Genomic DNA, 22,584 nt, shown 5'->3' on the forward strand with positions numbered 1-22,584 from the left:
ACACGAAGCCCATGCCTACTACAGTAGTACAAGTTTATATGCCAACTAGCTCTGCAGATGACGAAGAAATTGAAGAAATGTATGATGAAATAAAAGAAATTATTCAGATTGTGAAGGGAGACGAAAATTTAATAGTCATGGGTGACTGGAATTCGGTAGTAGGAAAAGGGGGACAAGGAAACGTAGTAGGTGAATATGGATTGGGGGTAAGAAATGAAAGAGGAAGCCGCCTGGTAGAATTTTGCACAGAGCACAACTTGATCATTGCTAACACTTGGTTCAAGAATCATAAAAGAAGGTTGTATACATGGAAGAAACCTGGAGACACTGGCAGATTTCAGATAGATTATATAATAGTAAGACAGAGATTTAGGAAACAGGTTTTAAATTCTAAGACATTTCCAGGGGCAGATGTGGACTCTGACCACAATCTATTGGTTATGAACTGTAGATTGAAACTGAAGAAACTGCAAAAAGGTGGGAATTTAAGGAGATAGGACCTGGTTAAACTAAAAGAACCAGAGGTTGTAGAGAGTTTCAGGGAGAGCGTAAGGGAACAAATGGCAGGAATAGGGGAAAGAAATACAGTAGAAGAAGAATGGGTAGCTTTGAGGGATGAAGTAGTGAAGGCAGCAGAGGATCAAGTAGGTAAAAAGACGAGGGCTAGTAGAAATCCTTGGGTAACAGAAGAAATATTGAATTTAATTGATGAAAGGAGAAAATATAAAAATGCAGTAAATGAAGCAGGCAAAAAGGAATACAAACGTCTCAAAAATGAGATCTACAGGAAGTGCAAAATGGCTAAGCAGGGATGGCTAGAGGATAAATGTAAGGATGTAGAGGCTTATCTCACTAGCGGTAAGATAGATACTGCCTACAGGAAAATTAAAGAGACCTTTGGAGAAAAGAGAACCACTTGTATGAATATCAAGAGCTCAGATGGAAACCCAGTTCTAAGCAAAGAAGGGAAAGCAGAAATGTGGAAGGAGTATATAGAGGGTCTATACAGGGGCGATGTACTTGAGGACAATATTATGGAAATGGAAGAAAATGTAGATGAAGATGAAATGGGAGACATGATACTGCGTGAAGAGTTTGACAGAGCACTGATAGATCTAAGTCGAACAAGGCCCCAGGAGTAGATAACATTCCAATAGAACTACTGACGGCCTTGGGAGAGCCAGTCCTGACAAAACTCTACCATCTGGTGAGCAAGATGTATGAGACCAGCGAAATACCCTCAGACTTCAAGAAGAATATAATAATTCCAATCCCAAAGAAACCAGATATTGACAGATGTGAAAATTACTAAAGTATCAGTTTAATAAGTCACAGCTGCAAAATACTGATGCGAATTCTTTACAGATGAATGGAAAAACTGGTAGAAGCCGACCTTGGGGAAGATCAGTTTGGATTTCGTAGAAATATTTGAACACGTGAGGCAATACTGACCCTACGGCTTATCTTAGAAGCTAGATTAAGGAAAGGCAAACCTACGTTTATAGCATTTGTAGACTTAGAGAAAGCTTTTGACAATGTTGACTGGGATACTCTCTTTTAAATTCTGAAGGTGGCAGTGGTAAAATATAGGGAGCGAAAGGCTATTTACAATTTGTATAGAAACCAAATGGCAGTTATAAGAGTCGAGGGGCATGAAAGGGAAGCAGTGGTTGGGAAGGGAGTGAGACAGGGTTGTAGCCTCTCCCCGATGTTATTCAATCTGTATATTATGCAAGCAGTGAAGGGAACAAAAGAAAAGTTCGGAGTAGGTATTAAAATCCATGGAGAAGAAATAAAAACTTTGAGGTTCGCCGATGACATTGTAATTCTGTCAGAGACAGCAAAGGACTTGGAAGAGCAGTTGAACGGAATGGATAGTGTCTTGAAAGGAGGATATAAGATGAACATCAACAAAAGCAAAACGAGAATAATGGAATGTAGTCGAATTTAGTCGGGTGACGCTGAGGGAATTAGATTAGGAAATGAGACACTTAAAGTAGTAAAGGAGCTTTGCTATTTGGGGAGCAAAATAACTGATGATGGTCGAAGTAGAGAGGATATAAAATGTAGACTGGCAATGGCAAGGAAAGCGTTTCTGAAGAAGAAAAATTTGTTAACATCGAGTATAGATTTAAGTGTCAGGAAGTGCCGGCCGGAGTGGCCGTGCGGTTCTGGGCGCTACAGTCTGGAGCCGAGCGACCGCTACGGTCGCAGGTTCGAATCCTGCCCCGGGCATGGATGTGTGTGATGTCCTTAGGTTAGTTAGGTTTAATTAGTTCTAAGTTCTAGGCGACTAATGACCTCAGAAGTTGAGTCGCATAGTGCTCAGAGCCATTTTGTCAGGAAGTCGTTTCTGAAAGTATTTGTATGGAGTGTAGCCATGTATGGAAGTGAAACATGGACGATAAATAGTTTGGACAAGAAGAGAATAGAAGCTTTCGAAATGTGGTGCTACAGAAGAATGCTGAAGATTAGATGGGTATATCACATAACTAATGAGGAGGTTTTGAATAGGATTGGGGAGAAGAGAAGTTTGTGGCACAACTTGACTAGAAGAAGGGATCGGTTGGTAGGACATGTTCTGAGGCATCAAGGGATCACCAATTTAGTATTGGAGGGCAGCGTGGAGGGTAAAAATCGTAGAGGGAGACCAAGAGATGAATACACCAAGCAGATTCAGAAAGATGTAGGTTGCAGTAGGTACTGGGAGATGAAGAAGCTTGCACAGGATAGAGTAGCATGGAGAGCTGCATCAAACCAGTCTCAGAACTGAAGACAACAACAACAACATAACAAGTGAACCATTCCTATGAAAGTCGGCTGTAGAACTGGCCAGAGCGCTAGCTTGTCTCGTAAGAACAGCCGAGTGGTAGCGCTCGGTCTGCTAGCGTCGACAGTATGGGCTAGCGTGTCCGATGTGTACTCACGGACCGCGGCCGATTTGAAGCCTACAATCTAGCAAGCGTGGTGCCTTGCGGTGACACCACTGTAATTCAGTATCTGAAACCAACACAAATTTTAGGAATAACAGTTACTTCTTTTTTTAGAAAAATAGGTTTACTTAAAAACGAAAAATTTTAGCACTGCAGCCATTGGCTAATTGATGTTTCGGTTTTTTACTCCGTTATTAATAAAAAAAAGCACCTGTTATAAATGAGACCAAACAAATGCCGAAAAATACGTGATATCGGTTTTAACCGTTCGGTTTTTAACATTCCTTTTCGCAAGCAGTGAAAATAACATAGACACCATCAAAGTAGAACAAACGTCTTTTTAAAATTTGTTCCCTGTTTCATCACATCGAGGAACATTAATAAATGTAACATGTGTCAAATTGGAGGATTTTTTATCACTTTACCACAGACGATGGAAATTGCAGTAGAAGGCCGACAATAGTTAAGTTTATTATTGCTCGGATGCGTCAATTAATGTGGCATTCTTTATTGTTTATTGTTGTTGATATCCAACAGAAGTTTCTCAGTCGTTCTGAGTTTCCTATTTTTCAGCTTCTGAATTTTCGGTGTTGATCCAATATTAATGGAATAAGAGGAAATATATTTCGAATATTTTTATCCACATTTTATAACTCATTGGATACCTTGGGTTTAATCAGGTAAGGATATTATTTCAGACTGTGGATTAATATAAAAAGATATAGAAATTACATGTACCATTGAACTAAGTTTGGTCTTTAGGTGTCAAAGTAATCTGTCTCAAAAAACATAAAGTAACTGCCAGTAGTCTAAGATACAATAAGTTTTGTGTACTTCCTACGAGTTCTTGAGAGATGACACGTTTCAGACGCACAGAGTTAATTATACGAAAAATAGCAGCTTTCTCGTATTGGCACTTGTCGAATAAATATTTCTGGACGCTCACGACTCCTACTTACATTTATGCCGAAATTTAGCTGCTTCAGCGAATAGGCAAATTTCCTCTTGGTTTAGGGAATAGCTTTTAATATCGGCGTAAAAATCACGTCTACGCCACCGCATTTCCCCAGTGGTAACTACCCTGTATATCTAGTTACACACCTGTGATCTATACTTTGTTTACATTTACGTATATAAGTTGAACCATATCAGATATACATATTTTTCATTCCTCTAGATGATCTGAGCTAATTCTGAAATCCTTTTATCCTCATCAAATAATATAATTTGGTGTGCATGGTGCTGACATACGTATACATATTTAGTGTGATAATTTTTTAATGTCTAGCATTAGCATACATACGCAGATGTAGTTGAAATAATATCTTATACATAAATTTTAGTGGAATATGAACCGACACTATATGAGCTACTTCCTTTCATACACCGGCGAAAGAATAATCGCAACACTAAGAAGGAGTTGTGTGACAGAAACGACAGTTGTAGGAGTGTTTCTACATCTGAAAGCTGATGTCTATTCCAGTTTCGCGTCAGTCGCATGAGGATGCTGACCAAGTTTGCTTTAAATACGAGGATAAACCCAAAAGTAAGGTCTCCTATTTTTATAAGTACATAGACTTGTTTATTTCTACAATGGTTTACATCAGTTTACAGCTTGAATATTTAGCTATTTTTCGACGTAATCACCATTTCTGTCGATGCATTTTTGTAGACGCTGTGGCAATTTTTGTATGCCCATGTCATACCAGCTCGCAGCCATGCTGTTTCTGTACTCTAAACTGTCACGGGTGACGAAACCTGGGCATACCACTTTACACCTGAGACCAAGCAACAATCACGCCCGTGGCGGCATCTTTCTTCGCCAAAACCGCGGAAATTCAAACAAACACAGTGTGGTGTGCGTACTGTAAGACCTTCGGTACACACACCATCAGATTATTTGACTTGTCGCTCTAACGAAGTAGGCGAGTGTCAGCAATATGTCTCCTGGTCTTATCGTGGCGTGTTTATCTTCTGCCGTTAGGTCAGACGATAGAAATGCCACTTGCACGCTTAGAGTAGCAGATTGACGGCGACCAACTTTAAACAGAACTTGGTTAATTTTCAAACACGTTTATTCAAATAATGACAAGTATAAAAATAACTTAACTTGGTTCTGGATGCTGTTTACAATTGACAATCTGAAGTTCCTTTGGGTTGGGTTGTTTTGGGGAAGGAGACCAGACAGCAAGGTCATCGGTCTCATCGGATTAGGGAAGAATGGGGAAGGAAGACGGCCGTGCCCTTTCAGAGGAACCATCCCGGCATTTGCCTGGAGTGATTTAGGGAAATCACAGAAAACCTAAATCAGGATGGCCGGACGCGGGATTGAACCGTTGTCCTCCCGAATGTGAGTCCAATGTCTAACCACTGCGCCACCTCGCTCGGTGGTGAAGTTCCTTTGGTCTTGGTACGTTAATCTCATACTCCATATCTCTGATACTTAACAAAGTGTCTATACATTTCTCTTCATGGCTGTGTACAGGAATATGATACTCTTCTTAGGTGCAGACTGAAGCTTGATTACAGACTAAAGCAGACTGGTGCAGACTGACTAACTGGAGGTCTGTACACTCGTTATAATACCTCGCACGTTCAGGTATCACTGCGCGAGTGTGATCCGCGACGAGAAAAGGTTCTACGTTAGCAGCAATCTCATTGGCTGCATTACATATTAATGCGCGGATCGGCGGAAGCAGAATTTGGTCCGTCTCTAAGGCAGCGCCATCTCATAGTGTGGAGACGGACGAGCGCTGCGCCTGCGTTGTTGTGTTTAGTGGGGCGCGCTCTAGTGGGAAAGTTGTGTATGCGCTGACTACGCGGAACTATGTACACAACACACAGTCTGCCGGAAAAGTCATGACAACCGTGTTTTGTGATCGGAAAGGGGTATTGTTGGTCGACTTTATGCCCACTGGGACCACAATTAACGCAGACTGGTACTGTAAGACTCTGAAAAAACTCAAACAGGCAATTCAGAACCGGAGAAGAGGAATGTTGAGCAAGGTCGTACACATTTTCCATGACAACGCTCGCCCATACATCGCTCGGCAAATCATTGCTCTTCTGCAACAGTTTCAGTGGAACATAATCACCCACCCTCCCTGTAGTCCTGACTTGGGGCCTAGCGATTATCATCTGTTTCCTAAGTTAAAAGAACATTTGGCCGGAAAGCGATTCAGCTCCGACGACGAGGTGAAAGAAGAGGTTCATAACTTTCTGAACAGCTTGGCGGCGAGCAGGTATGACATGGGCGCACAAAAACTGCCACAGCGTCTACAAAAATGCATCGACAGAAATGGTGATTATGTCGAAAAATAGCTAAATGCTCAAGCTGTAAACTGATGTAAACCATTGTGGAAATAAACAGGTTATGCACTTATAAAAAAAAGTAGGAGACCTTATTTTTGGGATAACCCTCGTACATGCTCTAACGGTACTGAGAGTTAGTTAACTTCGAAATTCGACGTGGTGAGTTGCTGTTAGCCAAGAATGCCTCTGCGGCGACAAAGACGCCATTATCAACACCTCATTGGGTTTGAATAACGTCGTGTAATAGGGCTATAGAAGCTGTATGATTTTTCTACGATATTGTAGAAAGACTTGGCAGGAATATAGCACATGACTGCTGGCCACTTTGGTCAGAGGAATGTGCTGTCGCAAGATGACTGGGCTCCTGACGGCCACATGGCACTACCGAGAGGGAAGATCATCGTGTTTGGCGTATGGACTTCGAGCATCGTACTGCATTCGCAACAGTGATTTGAACAGCAGTTGGCATCACAGTCACACAACAAATTGTAACAAATCGGTTACGTCAAGGACAGCTACGATTCAGACGCCTATAGAGTGCATTCCGCCTACTCCGAACCGCCATCAGTTACGATTTCCGTAGTGTCAAGCGAAAGTTTATTGCATGGCAGAGTGGAGGTCTGTTGTGTTTTCTGATGAAAGCTGGTTCTGTCTCGGTGCCAATCTGCAGTTACGGTGTTGCGTGCGATTTCGCATGACAACCGGAGCATTTTCGCGGTTATCTCACGTACCTTGAATGAAAATTTGTACGTCAGTCTGGTGTTTCGACCTGTTGTGCTGCCATTCATTAACAGCGTTCCATGGGGAGTTTTCGAACAGTATGACGCAAGCCCACAGGTCGCTGTCATAAACCAACAAGCTCCACAGGTCTACAGGGTGTCGGTATGTTGCCTTGACCTGTTCGATCACCAAATCTGTCCCCAGTCGAGCACATATGGGACATCACCGGACGAGAACTCCAGCGACATCCACAAACAGCAGTAACCGTCTCTGTATTGACCAATCAAGGACAAGAGGCAAGGAACTCCATCCCACAAAATGAGATTCGGTATCGGTTCGACACAAGGCATACACGTTAGCATGCTTGCATTCAACATTCTGGCGGTTACGCCGGTTACTAATGTTGATAGCAGCACTGCACATCTGCCATGGCTTATTTCACGCTTACATTAACATGTGAACTTGCAACGTTACCTAGAAAAATGTCTCCTGGAAGTTTCATTACTCTAAATTAATCACTTTTTCTGTTTCGACATTTTTCCGTCTTGTATTATAAATCACCGAATTACACAGTAATTTGTCACCTAGCCGGCACAAAGACTGTAATAAGTATTAGTTGACCAAGGAATCATTTTAACATGAGGACGTGTAGCTCACCGACGATCAAACTGTGACCCCATGGCCACAGCAATAACAGAACCTCGCTTGGCTGAAGTGAGAAACATGAACGATACGACTGGCTTTGTCCGAGCTAACTGTCAGTATATCCGTGTGACAGAACTCTAAATTTGGCAACACTTACTTCGGTAATGTTTAGTTTTTAGTCACCGTCAGTTGTACTGACTGTTTCGGCTTTGACCTGCTGAATAAACATATGCGTCAAATGTGCAAAGCATATGATTTATTTTAGTCATATGTTATCTAACGTGCCAAAACCTCAAAAACGTCGTACATTATGTGTTCCCACTTCTCACCATATGAGATTACGTAAACAATGTCCAACATGATGGTTTTGGTGGTCCAGGTGCTATGGTGTGGGGAGGCATAATGTTGCACTGACTTACTAACCTAAAAATCTTTTAAAACAGTGCTGTCACTAATTAACGTTGTTGTTAACACTGTACACTGCACTCCTTCGCCAAATGCGTCTTCTCAGATCTGCACTCGGCCATGACTTCATCTTTATGAATGACCAAGCGCAATGGTATCGAACAGCATTTACTCATGGGTCGAAAAAATATTCAGCGAGCGGACGGGCCTGCGCCCCCCCCCCCCCCCCTGCCCCCGACTTAAATCCCATCGTGCACGTGTGGGACTCCTTAGCAGCCTCACCAGCATGGAAGGACGTTGCAGAGCATGCGCTGCCGTCATTGGTGATCACTCACTCTATTAAGAACCATATCTCACCTCTTTTAATGTCCAGGGGACCGCCATAAAGCATGGTGACTTCAGGGTAATTAGTGCTTTTCAATAAAAATTTCATTTTTCTTTGTCTCACTGCATTTCTTTCAGTCACCTCAGCCGCAACACACTGTAGCAGCTCTTTCCACGTATGCTCCAAGTTGTACAGAGCTATGCTACTTGACAATCATACATCATGTGGGAGTTACTTCCGTCCTTAAGTTTTGTGCACCAGTTCATTTATTTACCGTACTGAGGACTCATAAAACTTCACAAAGAAATACTCAATGGCTAAAATTACGTAGCTCGCGCTCTATTAAGTCATTGTGACAGAAGACTCGTCCACAGTGGTAACGCATTGGGTCAGTACTTGTACAGAGCGAACCAGAGCTACACCGACAAAAAATTTATGAGGTTGTTCACGGATATTTTCTGAATATTTTGATTTGACAGACCTGTAGTCTCTGGTGCCTCGTTCCAAACTAATTACATTTCTCTTTTTTTTGCGCTGCCATTACTTTTTGTAGCTGTATTATATTAAAAATTTCTGCAGAATGGTGTATATGTCTACAGTATGTGCTGTGTGCTTCGTTTGTAAACAAAATTGTTTCATTAACTTCATTAGCTTGCTGTGGACGAAAGTAATGCTCACTGTATTCTTTGTCCTCAAGCTTTTGGGACTGATAACATTTCAGTTTAGTCCCTTTAATCTCCAAACCAACCTGCCAACCAAATAAGCTTGCATTCAGTACTGCTCGGTCTATTTGGGGTTAATTTGTCCAGCAGTGTTAATTGTACTGCAACAGTGATACACAGTAGTATGGACAGGTCTAATATTAGGAGTTGGCCAATATACAACTTATTTCAGCTGGCCCTACCTCTGGGTTTATACTGCCCACAATGCCTTCAAATACGTTGCTCAAGATTTTAATATCTTCTCTCTTGTTATGCATGTACTGCTAGCACTACTGAAAAAAATGAACCTGACCTTTTTGTAGGAAATTTAATGTAGTTAAATTTTGTACTGGGTACATTTTTGATGGAGGCTACAGCTTTCGAGATATTCAAGGAAACGCATGTGAAGATCACTTTTTTCTGGAATAATTCAAAAACTACGGCCTTAGGTGAAGACGGAGCCGAACACAGAATTTAACTACATTAAATTTCGTACAAAAAGGTCCTGTTCATTTTTTTGTTTGCATGTAGCGAGAGAGAGAATATGAAAATCTTGTACATGGCATTTGGGCGCTGCAGGTTGCATAAAACATTGTGGTAGGGGGCAGCTCATATACTTGTGTATGCATCCACTGACCGCAGTGTAGAGCTGCACAACGGCGCTATGGTTCAAATGGCTCTAAGCACTATGGGACTTAACTTCTGAGGTCATCAATCCCCTAGAACTTAGAACTACTTAAACCTAACCAACCTAAGGACATCACACACATCCATGCCCGAGGCAGGATTCGAACCTGCGACCGTAGCGATCGCGCGGTTCCAGACTGAAGCGCCTAGATCCGCTCGGCCACTCCGGCGGGCAACGGCGCTTTGCTGTGCTGTTTATTGCAGCGACAGCAACCATATCACAGCACTTCCATTTGTTCCATTTGTACAGAGGTGTCTATGAGAAACCAGATCCGTCCATTTTACAATAACTGTATGTTACAGGTTTTTTTTTTTTTTTTACTATTGTGAAGGTTTTTTTCGCCGAAACAAAGGCAACTGCAGTAATAAACCGAATAAATCATAAATACGTTATTATTACTTTGCAAAGAGGAGCCAGAGACAAGGGGGTTCCATACACCAAGATATACAAAAAATGTCGCTGATAAACCTCAGAAATTTTGTTCGTGCAGTTCGAGTTCACGCTCATGCATAGCCTATCAGCAAAAGCTCGTTCAATGGGGATATCTGAATTGGCATATGCACGAACACTGTGCATTTGGATCATAAAGGGATAACACTCACGTAGGAGCGCGATCTGTAGCAAAGGGTAAAGGGATGTTAGTTAATGCTATGTGGTGGTCTCACCTTCTTGAATTCTTGTCCCTCCATGCTGTTGGTTGATGGCCCAGGCAGTGGCTGCTGATTCGACTGGTAGTGGCGCGGTTGCTCGCTGCCCATAACACGTGGCGCCCACAGCTAGAAGACGGCCATGTCAGCCGACGGCTAGGGCGTGCGACCAGGCGATTTTCTGCAACATGTTCAAATGTGTGTGAAATCTTATGGGACTTAACTGCTAAGGTCGTCAGTACCTAAGCTTACACACTACTTAACCTAAATTATCCTAAGGACAAACACACACACACCCATGCCCGAGGGAGGACACGAACCTCCGCAGGGAACAGCCGCACAGTCCATGACTGCCGCGCCTCAGACCGCTCGGCTAATCCCGCGCGGCCAACATGAGATCGCCTGCTAGAAGCTGCTCATGTGCTGAGGATCACATCTCGAATGTTAGCCTTACAGTTTTAATTGTCACCTCGAAAAACATTCAGGGAGTGTACAAAAACAAGTATGCTTGAATATAAGTGCAGATGCTAGCCAAACCTGCAAATTGCACTGTTGAGTTTGACCACGAACGGCACTTGTTCAATGCCCTAATTACGTTACAAGTGTCAGTCGTGGTCTGTATAGGTGTGAGAACATCATGTCGGAGCTACACTACCGGTCAAGAGTTTTGATCACCCGCGAGGAAAGCTACACACTTTCAGAATAGATATCACACAACCAACCGGTTCAAATAACTGTTCGGTACCTTGACCTTGATTTTGACACGTCTAAGGATCTTCGTACATCCATATTTAAATTGGATGAAGGTGGGACACAACTGGTATAATTTTGTTAAAAATTGAAACTCCTCCAGCTGTAATTAAGATTTTATATTTATTTGGCTACTAGTTCCGACGTTGCGTCAACACCATCTTCAGGCCCTTACACTTTGATGAAATCAATTGTGTGTGGCAGAGTACTAGAAGTCCACGGTGAGACCAACACGTGCTCCACATGGATGGCGCGCAGTAATTAGTACTACTAACCTGTAGTTACTACCCTCCTGGCGGGCAGTAGTTAGTACTACTAACCTACAGTTACTGCCCTCAATCCATGTGGAGCACGTGTTGGTCTCACCGCAGACTTTTAGTACTGAGCCACACACAATTGATTTCATCAAAGTGTATGGGCCTGAAGATGGTGTTGACGCAACGTCAAAATTAGCAACCAAATAAATGTAAAACCTTAAGTACAGCTGGAGGAGTTTCAATTTTTAACAAAAACCTCTAAAGATGTCCTCTTCAAAATTTTTGACATGAGCATATCTGCTCGAAAATCCGATCATTGCTTTCTCCCATTGTAGCTTCACGGTTTCTTAAAATTTCATTCTGATGAAGACATCCTTAGAGGGGTCGAAACCTAGGTAAATGTACCAAACAGTTATGTGCAACCGGTGGCTCTTTGATTCGTATGCTGATACGTATATACGATTGCTGAGAGACAGCCATGTTTAAAACTGCTATACACTTTCTTTAAAAGTACAGACACATCGTACAAACTAAATAGACCAGGAAAATAAATATTTTCTCTCTCTTTCGTTAAGTGCAATGAAATATGGTTGAGATTTTAGTCTCTTCAGAGCTGCACAGACTCTTCGCTTTCTGGAGTTAAGATTCTGCTGTGTTTGTGCATGATACTGCTGTCCAACACGTCTCTAAATTATTCCACAGACCTTCAACATTAGGTGACCTCCACTTTCTGAACTCCGTGTCAAGTTCATCCTGTAAGAGTTCAACGGGATTTAAGTCAGGTGGCTGACTTGGCCAAATCATGTTCTTCAGTAGTTCCCAACATTTCTCTTTTTTGTTGACATACTGTCACCATAATTTAGAAGCATCTTTGAGATCGTTGTCCTGCTAGATGGAACGGCTTTTTTAATCAGTATCCTGTGACTGTCTTCATTCTTTAATGTTCCACTATCACGTGACCACTTACTTTGTAATCCGCAAAACGTCTTCCCACCATGACCGAATCTCCACCATGCTGAACAGTGGGCGTCACACGCTACTCTTCATACGTCCTACACGAAGTCGACGAACTAACATTTAACGATGGCTTCCAAATATTTCACACTAAGATTCGTCCGTAACTAATAGCTTGGGCCATTACTGCACGCTCCAATTTCTACGTAGTTGTGCCAATTGCAATCGATTCACATTATTTTGTTTGCGTTATAAAGGTTCTTTTGCCGCTATACAACCCTTTACACCTTATTCACGGAGACGACGATGCACTCCTGAGACAGAGATTGGAGCTGCTGGCATACTGTTTACCTCGTCTCGAATTTCAAGTGAAATACGAGACCTATGACGCTTACTCTGTATGCATATGAGCTGATCTTCTCTGTACGATGTGACACGGAGTCTTTCACGTCGTGACACACTTGCGTTGGCACCAGTTTCTTTGCAACGTATACACCACTGTAGCTTGAGCTACGCCACCTTTTGTTGCTCTTGTCCTACTAGAACAGCCCTCCTGATGCAGAGCTACAAGTACAGCAGGTTTTTCAATTTCAATCTCCTGCTTCTGTCCCAATAGGAGATAATATGGTATGAATATGATCGGGTGTCCAAACACTCTGCTAGATGCACATAATGTACTGGAAACTAATGTGAACTGACTGCTACACAGACAGCCGAAGGAATGAAGGCTATTCGAATAGAACAGTCTGAGGTAATGGCAAGACAGTGTTGAAGTGGATACTCATCAGTTTCCAGTTTACCACTAGGTGAACAACTTGTCTAATACACAATAGAAGTGTTTATTCTTTACAGGGTTACACTTTTTTTTTTTGGAAAAGGAGTAAGACAAGGATGCTGTCTATCACCTATCCTTTTCAACCTCTACTTGAAAATATGATCGACGAGTGCTCATTAGATGACAAAGGAATAGAAATTGGAGGAAGAAGAGTAGAGTGTTTGAGATTTGCTGGTGACATGGTCCTTCTAGCCACAAGGGAAAAAGAATTACAGGATTCAGTGAACACCATTGAAGCTAACGGAAAAACTATGAAATGAAAATTAACACAAAGAAAACAAAAGTATTGGCACTAGGAGGAAATAAAGAAATAAAAATTATGCTGAAAGGAGAAATATTAGAACAGGTGCAAAATTTTAAGTATGTTGCAAGCAGGATAGACACCGACTGGACGTGCAGCGCAGAAATTAAAACAAGGATAGCAATGGCATTTTATAAGAAAAGGATAATTTTCTACAGCTGTCTGGACAGAGAACGGAGGAAAAGACTCCTAAAATGTTTTGTATGGAGTGTTCTTCTGTATGGCTTTGAAACATGGACTTTGAGGAAGAAAGACTGAGAAAGGCTGGAGGCTTTTGAGATGTGGACATGGTGGAGGATGGAAAGAAAAAGTTGGACAGAGAGAGTAAAAAATGAAGAGGCACTGAGAAGAGTGGGAGAGAAAGGACAGTTGCTAGATGTAATAGAAGGGGAAAAATGGATTGGGCATATATTAAGAAAGAATGACGGACTGATAAAAACAGTTTCAGAAGGTTATGTAGAAAGGAAAAGGAAGTGAGGAAGGAAGAGATTTCAGATACCGGATGACGTGATGGACGGTAAAACATACAGCAGCCTTAAGCCGTCGGCACACGGACCGTGCATCCGAATGTTGAGCGTTGAGCGTGCCGAGTTTCTGACGTCATAGCGTGGAATATCACATTCGGGAGTCTTTCCGAACGTGCAGAGCAATATCTGGCATGCCAGATATTCTGAGCGTGCGTCTGAGCGTTGACCAATGAGATGGCACAACGCCAACTACGTCACACGCACGCCGTCTCCCTTCAGTACGGAGTTGTGAGGCGCCATATTGGCGTTCATTTCAAGCCTATATGTATATATGCCGTTTCTGAGTACCAGCAAATTGAGAATCACTGGAAAACCCGTTGTTAGTTGTGTGATTCGTTCCAATAAAATTATGAGAAACATCATATTCGAGGCAAAAGAATTATTGCGACACACTGGAGATCCACCAAAAACGCATTGTTCTTGGTACAATTTGTTATAATTAAATTTCTATTAGTAACGTAATTATCTACGATTAACGGTTTTAGGAAGCCGTAATACAATATGATTAAGTAGACGAATGGTGTCTGGGGTTTAGAGTAATGGGTAGCGTCTCTGTCCAAGAAAACCTATTTTTTATTGGGGCGGTGGTTCGCGTCTTAACACTTCCAAATTTTTTTCCCTAACATTCGCGTTTATTAGGTTCTGATACTTTATTATTAGTTTAATGTAAGTATATGCTATAATATTTGGTGCTATGTAAATATAAGTTCATCTTTTTTTGAGGGGTGACTTTGTTCGATTGGTTTAATCTACAGGACAGCTTGCGCTACTTGTATAAAGTTATTTTGCTCCTTTTTCTTTTACGCTTCGTAATTCACATGTTGCAAAGATTCTGCTACTGCGTAGAAACAGTGATCAAGTAAGCCTGACTTTGGGGTTTTACTAAAATGTCGGAATGATGAAATAATGTTTATCGTATGCAGAGAAGTATTCCAAATTTGTACCGCGCTGTTTGTAATGGAACTTTTATAAGCCTGTGTCCTTATTGATTGGACGTGGTACTTTTTTTTCGTGGACGATGGAGGAAATGTGCGTTTTAATAGAGCTAACGTGGGAATTTTACGCACGCCCGTTGAGTAAACAGTGTGATTTACGAAGTACTAGAAACATCCCTCAACTGCCGCTGGAGTGCGTTGCGATCGCGTATACCACGTTGGGGCCCACGTACCGTATGCACAAGTCGCATCGTTCCTGAGCGTTCAGCATCACGTTGAACTTGGCACGCTCAGCGTTAACGTTCGACAGCACGGTCCGTGTGCCGACGGCTTTAGGAAGGAAGCAATGGATCGCAGAAAATGGGGAGGCAAAGGACCTGCTAATATAGCAGGAAACTGATGATGATGAGGATGACTTGTTTTGGGTTCTGAATAAGGATATGATAGAATATTTAAATTCCTGTTTTATCAACAAATTCATACTTGTGATAGGTGAACGGAAACTTTTGACGGGTAGTGTACGTGAATGCGAAGGTGGGCAAATTGTTCCTCAATGGGGATGCTTCCGCAACAAAGGGAGAGACGTGTTTGGTATTTCAAGAGGCATCGTATCGGATGTTTCAAGAGGCGACCTATCGAAGATTCATATTGCATGCAGGGAAGGTGGGAAAGCATCTTCCGTTAATTCACAACGCAAACGAAAGTGCGTGCTGAGTGATCGTGAGACTGTCACTGAAAAGGATTGTGACCAAAAATAACAGGTCGACAGCCGCAAAAGTCACTGTTGACTTGAATGTCGTACTCGCGAAACTATCAGTACCAACACAACACGAAGGGAGCTCGGTAATTTGGGTACTGCAGGGCGAGCTTTAATTTCAAAACCACACATCATTGATGCAAATGCCCATAACAGGAAAACGCGGTGCCGAAGCCTTAAAACCTGAACAATGGAAGAAAGTAAATTGGTCGAATGAGTTTTGTTCACACTGTTTCCAACTTCCGGCCAAGTTTACGTCCCAAGGGTGAAATATGGAAGGCGTCTGATGGTGATTTAGGCAGCCATATCGTGGTACACCATAGGCTCCAAGGTTATTCTGCAAGGCTGCATTATAGCCAAGGATTATGTGACCATTTTGGCTAATCACGTCCATCCCATGATGTAATATTTGTTCGTCAATGGTGATGCTGTGCTCCGAGACGACAGGGCACCGGTTCACACAGTTCTCATGGTCCAGGACTGATTCAGTGAGCGCGAGGATGAAACGTAGCATCTCTTCCGACAGTCACCAGATCTCTACATTATTGAGCCTTTGTGGGCTACTTTGGAGAGCAGGGTGCGTGATCGCTAACTACCTCCATCATCCTTAACTGAAATTACCACTATTTTGTAGGAATAATGATATAAGGTTCCCTTGAAAACCATGCAGGACCTGTATTCGTCTCTTTCAAGGCGACTGGAAGCTGTTTTGAATGCCAACGGTTTTCCTACTCCATATTAGGCATGGCAGTGTGTTGTGTTTTTGGCTTTTCCATATTTTAATTCAACCTCTGCAGTTACATAGTTAATTTTTTGTTGTTTTTTTCGCAGATACAAGTCAGTAGTTTAGGCACACGCTGAAATCCCCTCCCCGCCACACCACAGTACCGTAGCACGACGCTAGACGGGCCCAAAAAATGGCACAGCCCGTTGATTAATTTGAGTATCGTACGGTAATAAGATTTCTGCACAAACCTCTACTGAGATGGTGGAATTGTACACCAACAACGCACTTTCGTATGACACAGAGCTTGGAGACGCTTGTGAAACAAGTTTGAAAGACAAAGAACTAAGTGGAAGATTATCTCTGCGTGAAGAATCTTAAGAGAAGTTGAGGCCCTAATACTCGAAGACCAGCGCATCACCACCCAGGAGACAGTGGAAAGTGAAAATCAGTCATGAGTCAGTGTTAAACATCTTGTGTAACATTTGAACAAGACATAGGTCGCCGCCGGTTGGGGTGCTCAGATGACTGAGGCAGCAGCGAAGATGTTGTAGCCGTGTCAGGCCAATACAGGTGATGTTTTTAGCGGCCTATACATCGTGTACAACTGCTGGGAGTATGACTACGACCTCAAGGAAAAGGGGCAGAGCAAGCAGTGGAAACATGTGGATTCTCCACAACAGCAAAGGTAAAGACACAACTGTGAATGGTCAAGGCGATACAGAGCGTGTTTTTGGGACCGCTGTGTCACGTTGTTAAAATTAGGTTCGTAAGGAGCAAATCGTTTTATGATACAATCGAAATCTCCTAATGAGACTATAGGAAGAGGCGTGACGAGAAGCTGTCTAATGTTTCTGCTCTCTGACAATGCCTGTGCTCATCCTGCACTGGACACGTTCACACATGCTGCTTCTCCACGCTATCAAAGAAACAGTGTTCTCCTTACATGGTACCTAATGACTATTCCCCTACTTTTCAGATGAAGAAATCAAAGCGTTGCAAGAATTTGCAAACGACAAGATGATTTTAATTGTTTTAATTGAATCAACTGTGGGTGCTTGGTGAAACATTGTAAATTAACTAAACAAACACTGTTTTTTGCCATGTTTCACAAATTTTATTATGGTTACTGCACAACCTAGGTTTCAGGTTGAAAGCTCATTTTCAAGTGCATTACTGATTCCAAATATGACAAAGCAAACATAAGCATGATGATAAGGCAAATATAAACATCTCAACTTCTTAGTGTATCGATCCTTGGCTTAATGCAAAATTACTTCAATGACAATTTTTTTGACAAATTACATATGGAATTTCACAATTCAGCAATTACGCTAACGTGACTAAACATACCTAGGAATAAATTTATGCATCAGCCCAGAACTTTTTATGTACTCGTGGATTGAGATCCAAAGTTTTACTTCTGTCTAGGAAATGTGATATCATCTAAAAGAGGTGAATATTTGTATTGGGTTTGCTCATCTAATAACAGGTGTGGTGATATACATATGTTTTTTAATATCTAGAATTTCAAAATGGCAGATTGACATTCCAATCTGTCCATTGTAGCAAGACTGACACTCCTGGCGTATGATCCCGTAAGTCCCGCTTTTTGTGATGGCTGGTTGTTTGTTGTTTTTGCACTGAGGTAGCAACTTCCTATTATCCGATGAGCATAGAAAAGCACAGAGAAACTATTTGTCTTCAAAATGTTACCTATCCTGTTTGACGTTTTCCCTATAAAAGGTAATCCGCACCATTTCTTTTCCAGTTAGTCTGTGTTGTTCATTGGGGCTTGCTTCTTTATCTTTTTACTTTGAATTTTATTAATGATGTCGAGGCCAAATTCTTCATTTGTTGCTATTGTTTTATTGTATCATGATTTTCAAATTTTCCTGAACAGCTAAATGCAAACATCTATAACCAAGGTCTCCACCAAGTCATCCGTAGTTGGGAAAAATGTGTCGCACTGAAATGTAAACACGCAAAGAAAGACCAACATGATAACTAAATTTCGTGGCACTACCCGAATTTTTAAGTTGTGATAATTAAGACTTTATGATCAGGTGTGGCCAAAAATTCGGCTCGCGAGTCGTGCTCTGGCATAATGCTAAACCTGGCTGATACTTTCCTTGACTGACTTAGGTTTATATTTCAAACTTCTCAACAACGTAGATCCAAAAGAAGACAAATTTTGTGTGTAATTTAATATTTTTGGCACGCTAAAGACATAGTTTTTATCTGGTAGAAACTTACAACGTACAAACATGCGCAGATATTTTCACAGATTTTTACATTCATATTGATAGAAATTGTCATTTATTTGGTTTCATAATCGAAAAAACGTTCAGCAACATTACGGAGACGTGAAAACTTGACGTCAAGAAATCAATGCAGACGTACTGAACACTCTTAACGTTAAAGAGTGTTGTCTTTAAAACGGGAATTACCTTGCAGATCAGTCTGTTACATCTGCAGATCCACAGTGGCGCTTTCAACTGAAACAGCAAACGGTCTCGAAAACAGCTCGAAAACATTTAAGATCGCTGGACTGCCTGCCTCTTTTTGTGCAAACAGCACTAGACCTGTGGACGTCTCCATCCACGAACAAACAGCGAAGAGTAAACAGCACTGAGACATCGTTTCTGCCAAACTGAAGAGATTTGTGACGACCGAAAAACACCACACCGCAAAGCTCAATGACGTGTCGCTCTGTTCAGGGGAATCCGAGAGGGTCCGCTCAAAACCGAGACAGGACGTGCCTTGGCCCGCACAATCTGCGCACTTGAAGTCTGGCAAGGCGAGACCGGACTTGCTTTATGACTACCCTTCGTACAACATCCCTTTTGGAAACAAAGCACTGTGTAGTGTTCTATACGTGAGTGATTTTCCGTGAAATGTGAAAGTTATTCTTTGCCTGTCCCGAGTCACAAGAATGTTTCTCTCACTGGACCATTTGTTACTGGAGTCTTTTCTGTAACAGTCATCATCAGAGACCGACTCAAAATCAGCTATCACCTTGCGTAAAAGGCATGTGGAAGGGGCACTCAAACCACTTAGTAGCCTGCTTTATTGGTATGTCAGTATGCATCTAGAGATGACGAGCAGCTGTCTGTTTGGGAATGTCGTGCAGATTCCACAACATTATCCGTCGCGACGCTTGCTAACGAATGCGGCAGTTATTACGTCGGGAAAATCTCAAACGGCACTTAGTAGCGTAGTTGGCAGTGGCCATATCACAATGCAATGAGATATCGCAGTGCAGTTTTTGGATAAATCCACATATCAATGACCTAAACAATGAAATAGTTACTATTCTATAGAAGAAAATCAGTGCAAATACTTCATATTGTTTATTGGTAGACATAAGGGCCAACAAGAACGGTCTCATCGACATTCGCTTGCATGTGCGGCAGCACTCAACTCAGAGGTAGCCAGTTCGCACCCTGGTGATGGAAGAAAGTTAATCTCCACTATTTTACTGACAAGGAAAGGAAAGTTGGTGACGTACGACAGACCCTGATCACCAGTCTGTGCTCCAATGTCTTGAGCAAAATTCCGTATCCCTCCGCAGTAATCTGTCTGGTGGAACACTGCATCACACCCTTACACACACACACACACACACACACACACACACACACACACACACACTACACTGCGCTGTACAACACTAGGCACGCACTCATTACAGTCACGTACACGGAACAGTTACCCTCTAGACTGCCAACATCCTAGCCGCCTACGTGGCTTACATCAGGCACTGAGTCACACGAGTTCATTACTACGTCTTACCGCAATCCAGCCAGCATTAACTTGTTGTCAGTCCGTCACCTCTATGCAGAGTGGTTCAAATGGTTCAAACGGCTCTGAGCACTATGGGACTTAACATCTGAGGTCATGAGTCCCCTTGAACTTAGAACTACCTAAACCTAACTAACCTAAGGACATCACACACAACCATGCCCGAGGCAGGATTCGAACCTGCGACCGTAGCGGTCGCGCGGTTCCAGACTGAAGCGCGTAAAACCACTCGGCCACACCGGCTGGCCTATGCAGAATGGGAAAAGGACAAATGGTGTATCAAACTGACCAGAGCGAGGTCTAGTTCTGCAAAAATTATTTAATTACTTTAAGGTAATCACGCTTATTAAGAAAAATTGAAATACAAAGGTATTCGGAAAGTAAGTTAAGATCGGCCGAGAAATGGAAGCCAATGTGAAGATCAAAAATGTTTTTTGTTAACAGTTGTCTACAACTTCTAGCTACTTATCTACTTAGTTGCCCTCCGACTAAAACATTGTCGTAGCGTTGTTCCAACTTTTCAGTGCCCTCGTCGTAGAAGACAGTCGCCAGTGCTCTCTCCCAATTCTCTCCCCTGGTCTACAGCTCGTTGTCTGTGCCAAAATGTTGTCTTCATGTTGTTGTCATGTTGTCTTGATGTGAGCAGAGATGAAACTCAGAGGGAGACAATTATGGATGATCAAACGCTTCCCATCTTCACTGACCCTGCATAACGCGGCTGAGAATGGTCTTGAAGAAGGAAACGCATGATGGTTATGTTATGTGGGCTGCATAGCTTCGGGTGAAAGACTCTCGTACTTGGTAGGAGGCACTATTTGGTAGGCAATGTTACTTGCTCACTGTGCGCTTAGAACTGAACAGAGCGACTTGGCGCGATCGACGGGTGTACTGGAGACACTTCCCACATATCTGTGCAAAGCTTCATCAGATTCTCACAGTGGTGTCTATTTCGCGAACTATCGGAAAGTACTTTACGAATCGTCTTCTATTTCATGCACAGTTGCTGCTAGCTATGTAAATGACGTGTCAAAGAGACAGTCTTCAAGAATTTTTTTTTTTTTTTTTTTTTTTTGCGCATTAAAAGTTACACTGATGCGATAATTAACTGTCAAAAAGGCTTCCTTTGAATCAGATACTACATTTAGGACATTTTGAGAACAGAAGGCAAATGAGGCCTCAAAATGTTCATCTGTTCAAGGCGTAAATAAGATTACATCATGTGATCTTAGATTTTTAAAATGGCTTCCTGCGAATCAAACACTGAATTCAGGACATTTCGAGAAAAGAAGACGCTAGGAAAGCAAATGAGATATCAATAAGATTAGGCTTTCTGAACAAAACTTGAAAATATATAAAGTTTAATTTGTTTTACATGATTCTGAGCATCATTAAAAGGCACGTTAACTGTTTCTCTAACTAGTTTTATTTCTTTCTTTTAGACAAATCATTTCACAAAACATCTGACCGTCTTTTTTTCCGACTGTTTTTACAACCATCTCCGCAATGCTTGATGCTATGCTTAGCTATGGTTGTTCTCGTTTTTCCCCGTCACTATTGCGTCACCAACAGTCGAATTGAAAAGCTTTAGAAAGTTTGAAATGTTCCTGATAGATTTATTTCTCACGTGACACCAGTGAATAGCCACATTCGAATCTCTGAGGTCTCCTGGCCGACCGAACCTACTGCTAAGGCTTCTCTACTGGCGACACGATACTTCCCGACTCCTTTTATACTGGAGAGTCCGCCTTCCGTGACATCTGACGGTCAATTTCGCTTTACGTAAGAACGTCCGGATACTTTTTATCTGATAGTGTACATGCTGTGCAAACTATTGCGAACTGCACCATGAGCTAGTGTTCCTTCGCGCTCCTTTCGCTTATGGAGCGAGGGTAGCTGACTGTTTAAATGCCTTTGTTCGCGCTGTAAGTGGGCTAATTTTAATTTTACGGCCTATACAGGAATGATACATAGAGCGCTGTACTGGACTCCGCGACTCTTCACTTAATACTGCTTCTTGAGACTTCGAAAGCAAGCTTTCGTGAGATAACAGGCCTCAGTCGGAAAATGACTGCCAATTCAGGTTTTTCAGCATCTCCATAACGCACTCCCGTAAGTCCTTTGTGTACGTTCAATACACAGAGTTGTATTTGTTTAGCATGGGCCCCACATATTTGAGCAATATTCTAGGATCGATCGCACGAGTTTGTTGTCAGCTAACAGTATTTTCCCACTATCCTAGCAACGAACGGACTTCTGCTACGTGATTTACCTATGGCTGAGACCATTTCATATCCCCATAACCTGTTACACCCAGGTATTGTATAAGTTGATTCATTTCAATTGCGACTCACTGTTACTGTAGTC

General features: G+C 42.1%; 1 protein-coding gene across 2 annotated transcripts in view; it reads right to left on the reverse strand.

The window, feature by feature from the left end:
- Nucleotides 1-22,584, reverse strand: part of LOC124797982 (venom dipeptidyl peptidase 4-like) — a 194,332-nt gene that overhangs the window by 131,829 nt on the left and 39,919 nt on the right. For both annotated transcript variants that reach the window (XM_047261161.1, XM_047261160.1), the window contains exon 2: nt 10,395-10,557. In XM_047261161.1, the coding sequence (XP_047117117.1) occupies nt 10,395-10,487 (93 nt within the window). In that variant the 5' untranslated portion in view covers nt 10,488-10,557. The remainder of the gene's footprint in view (nt 1-10,394; nt 10,558-22,584) is intronic.

This window comes from Schistocerca piceifrons, chromosome 5, assembly GCF_021461385.2.
Source record: "Schistocerca piceifrons isolate TAMUIC-IGC-003096 chromosome 5, iqSchPice1.1, whole genome shotgun sequence".
NCBI lineage: Eukaryota > Metazoa > Arthropoda > Insecta > Orthoptera > Acrididae > Schistocerca > Schistocerca piceifrons.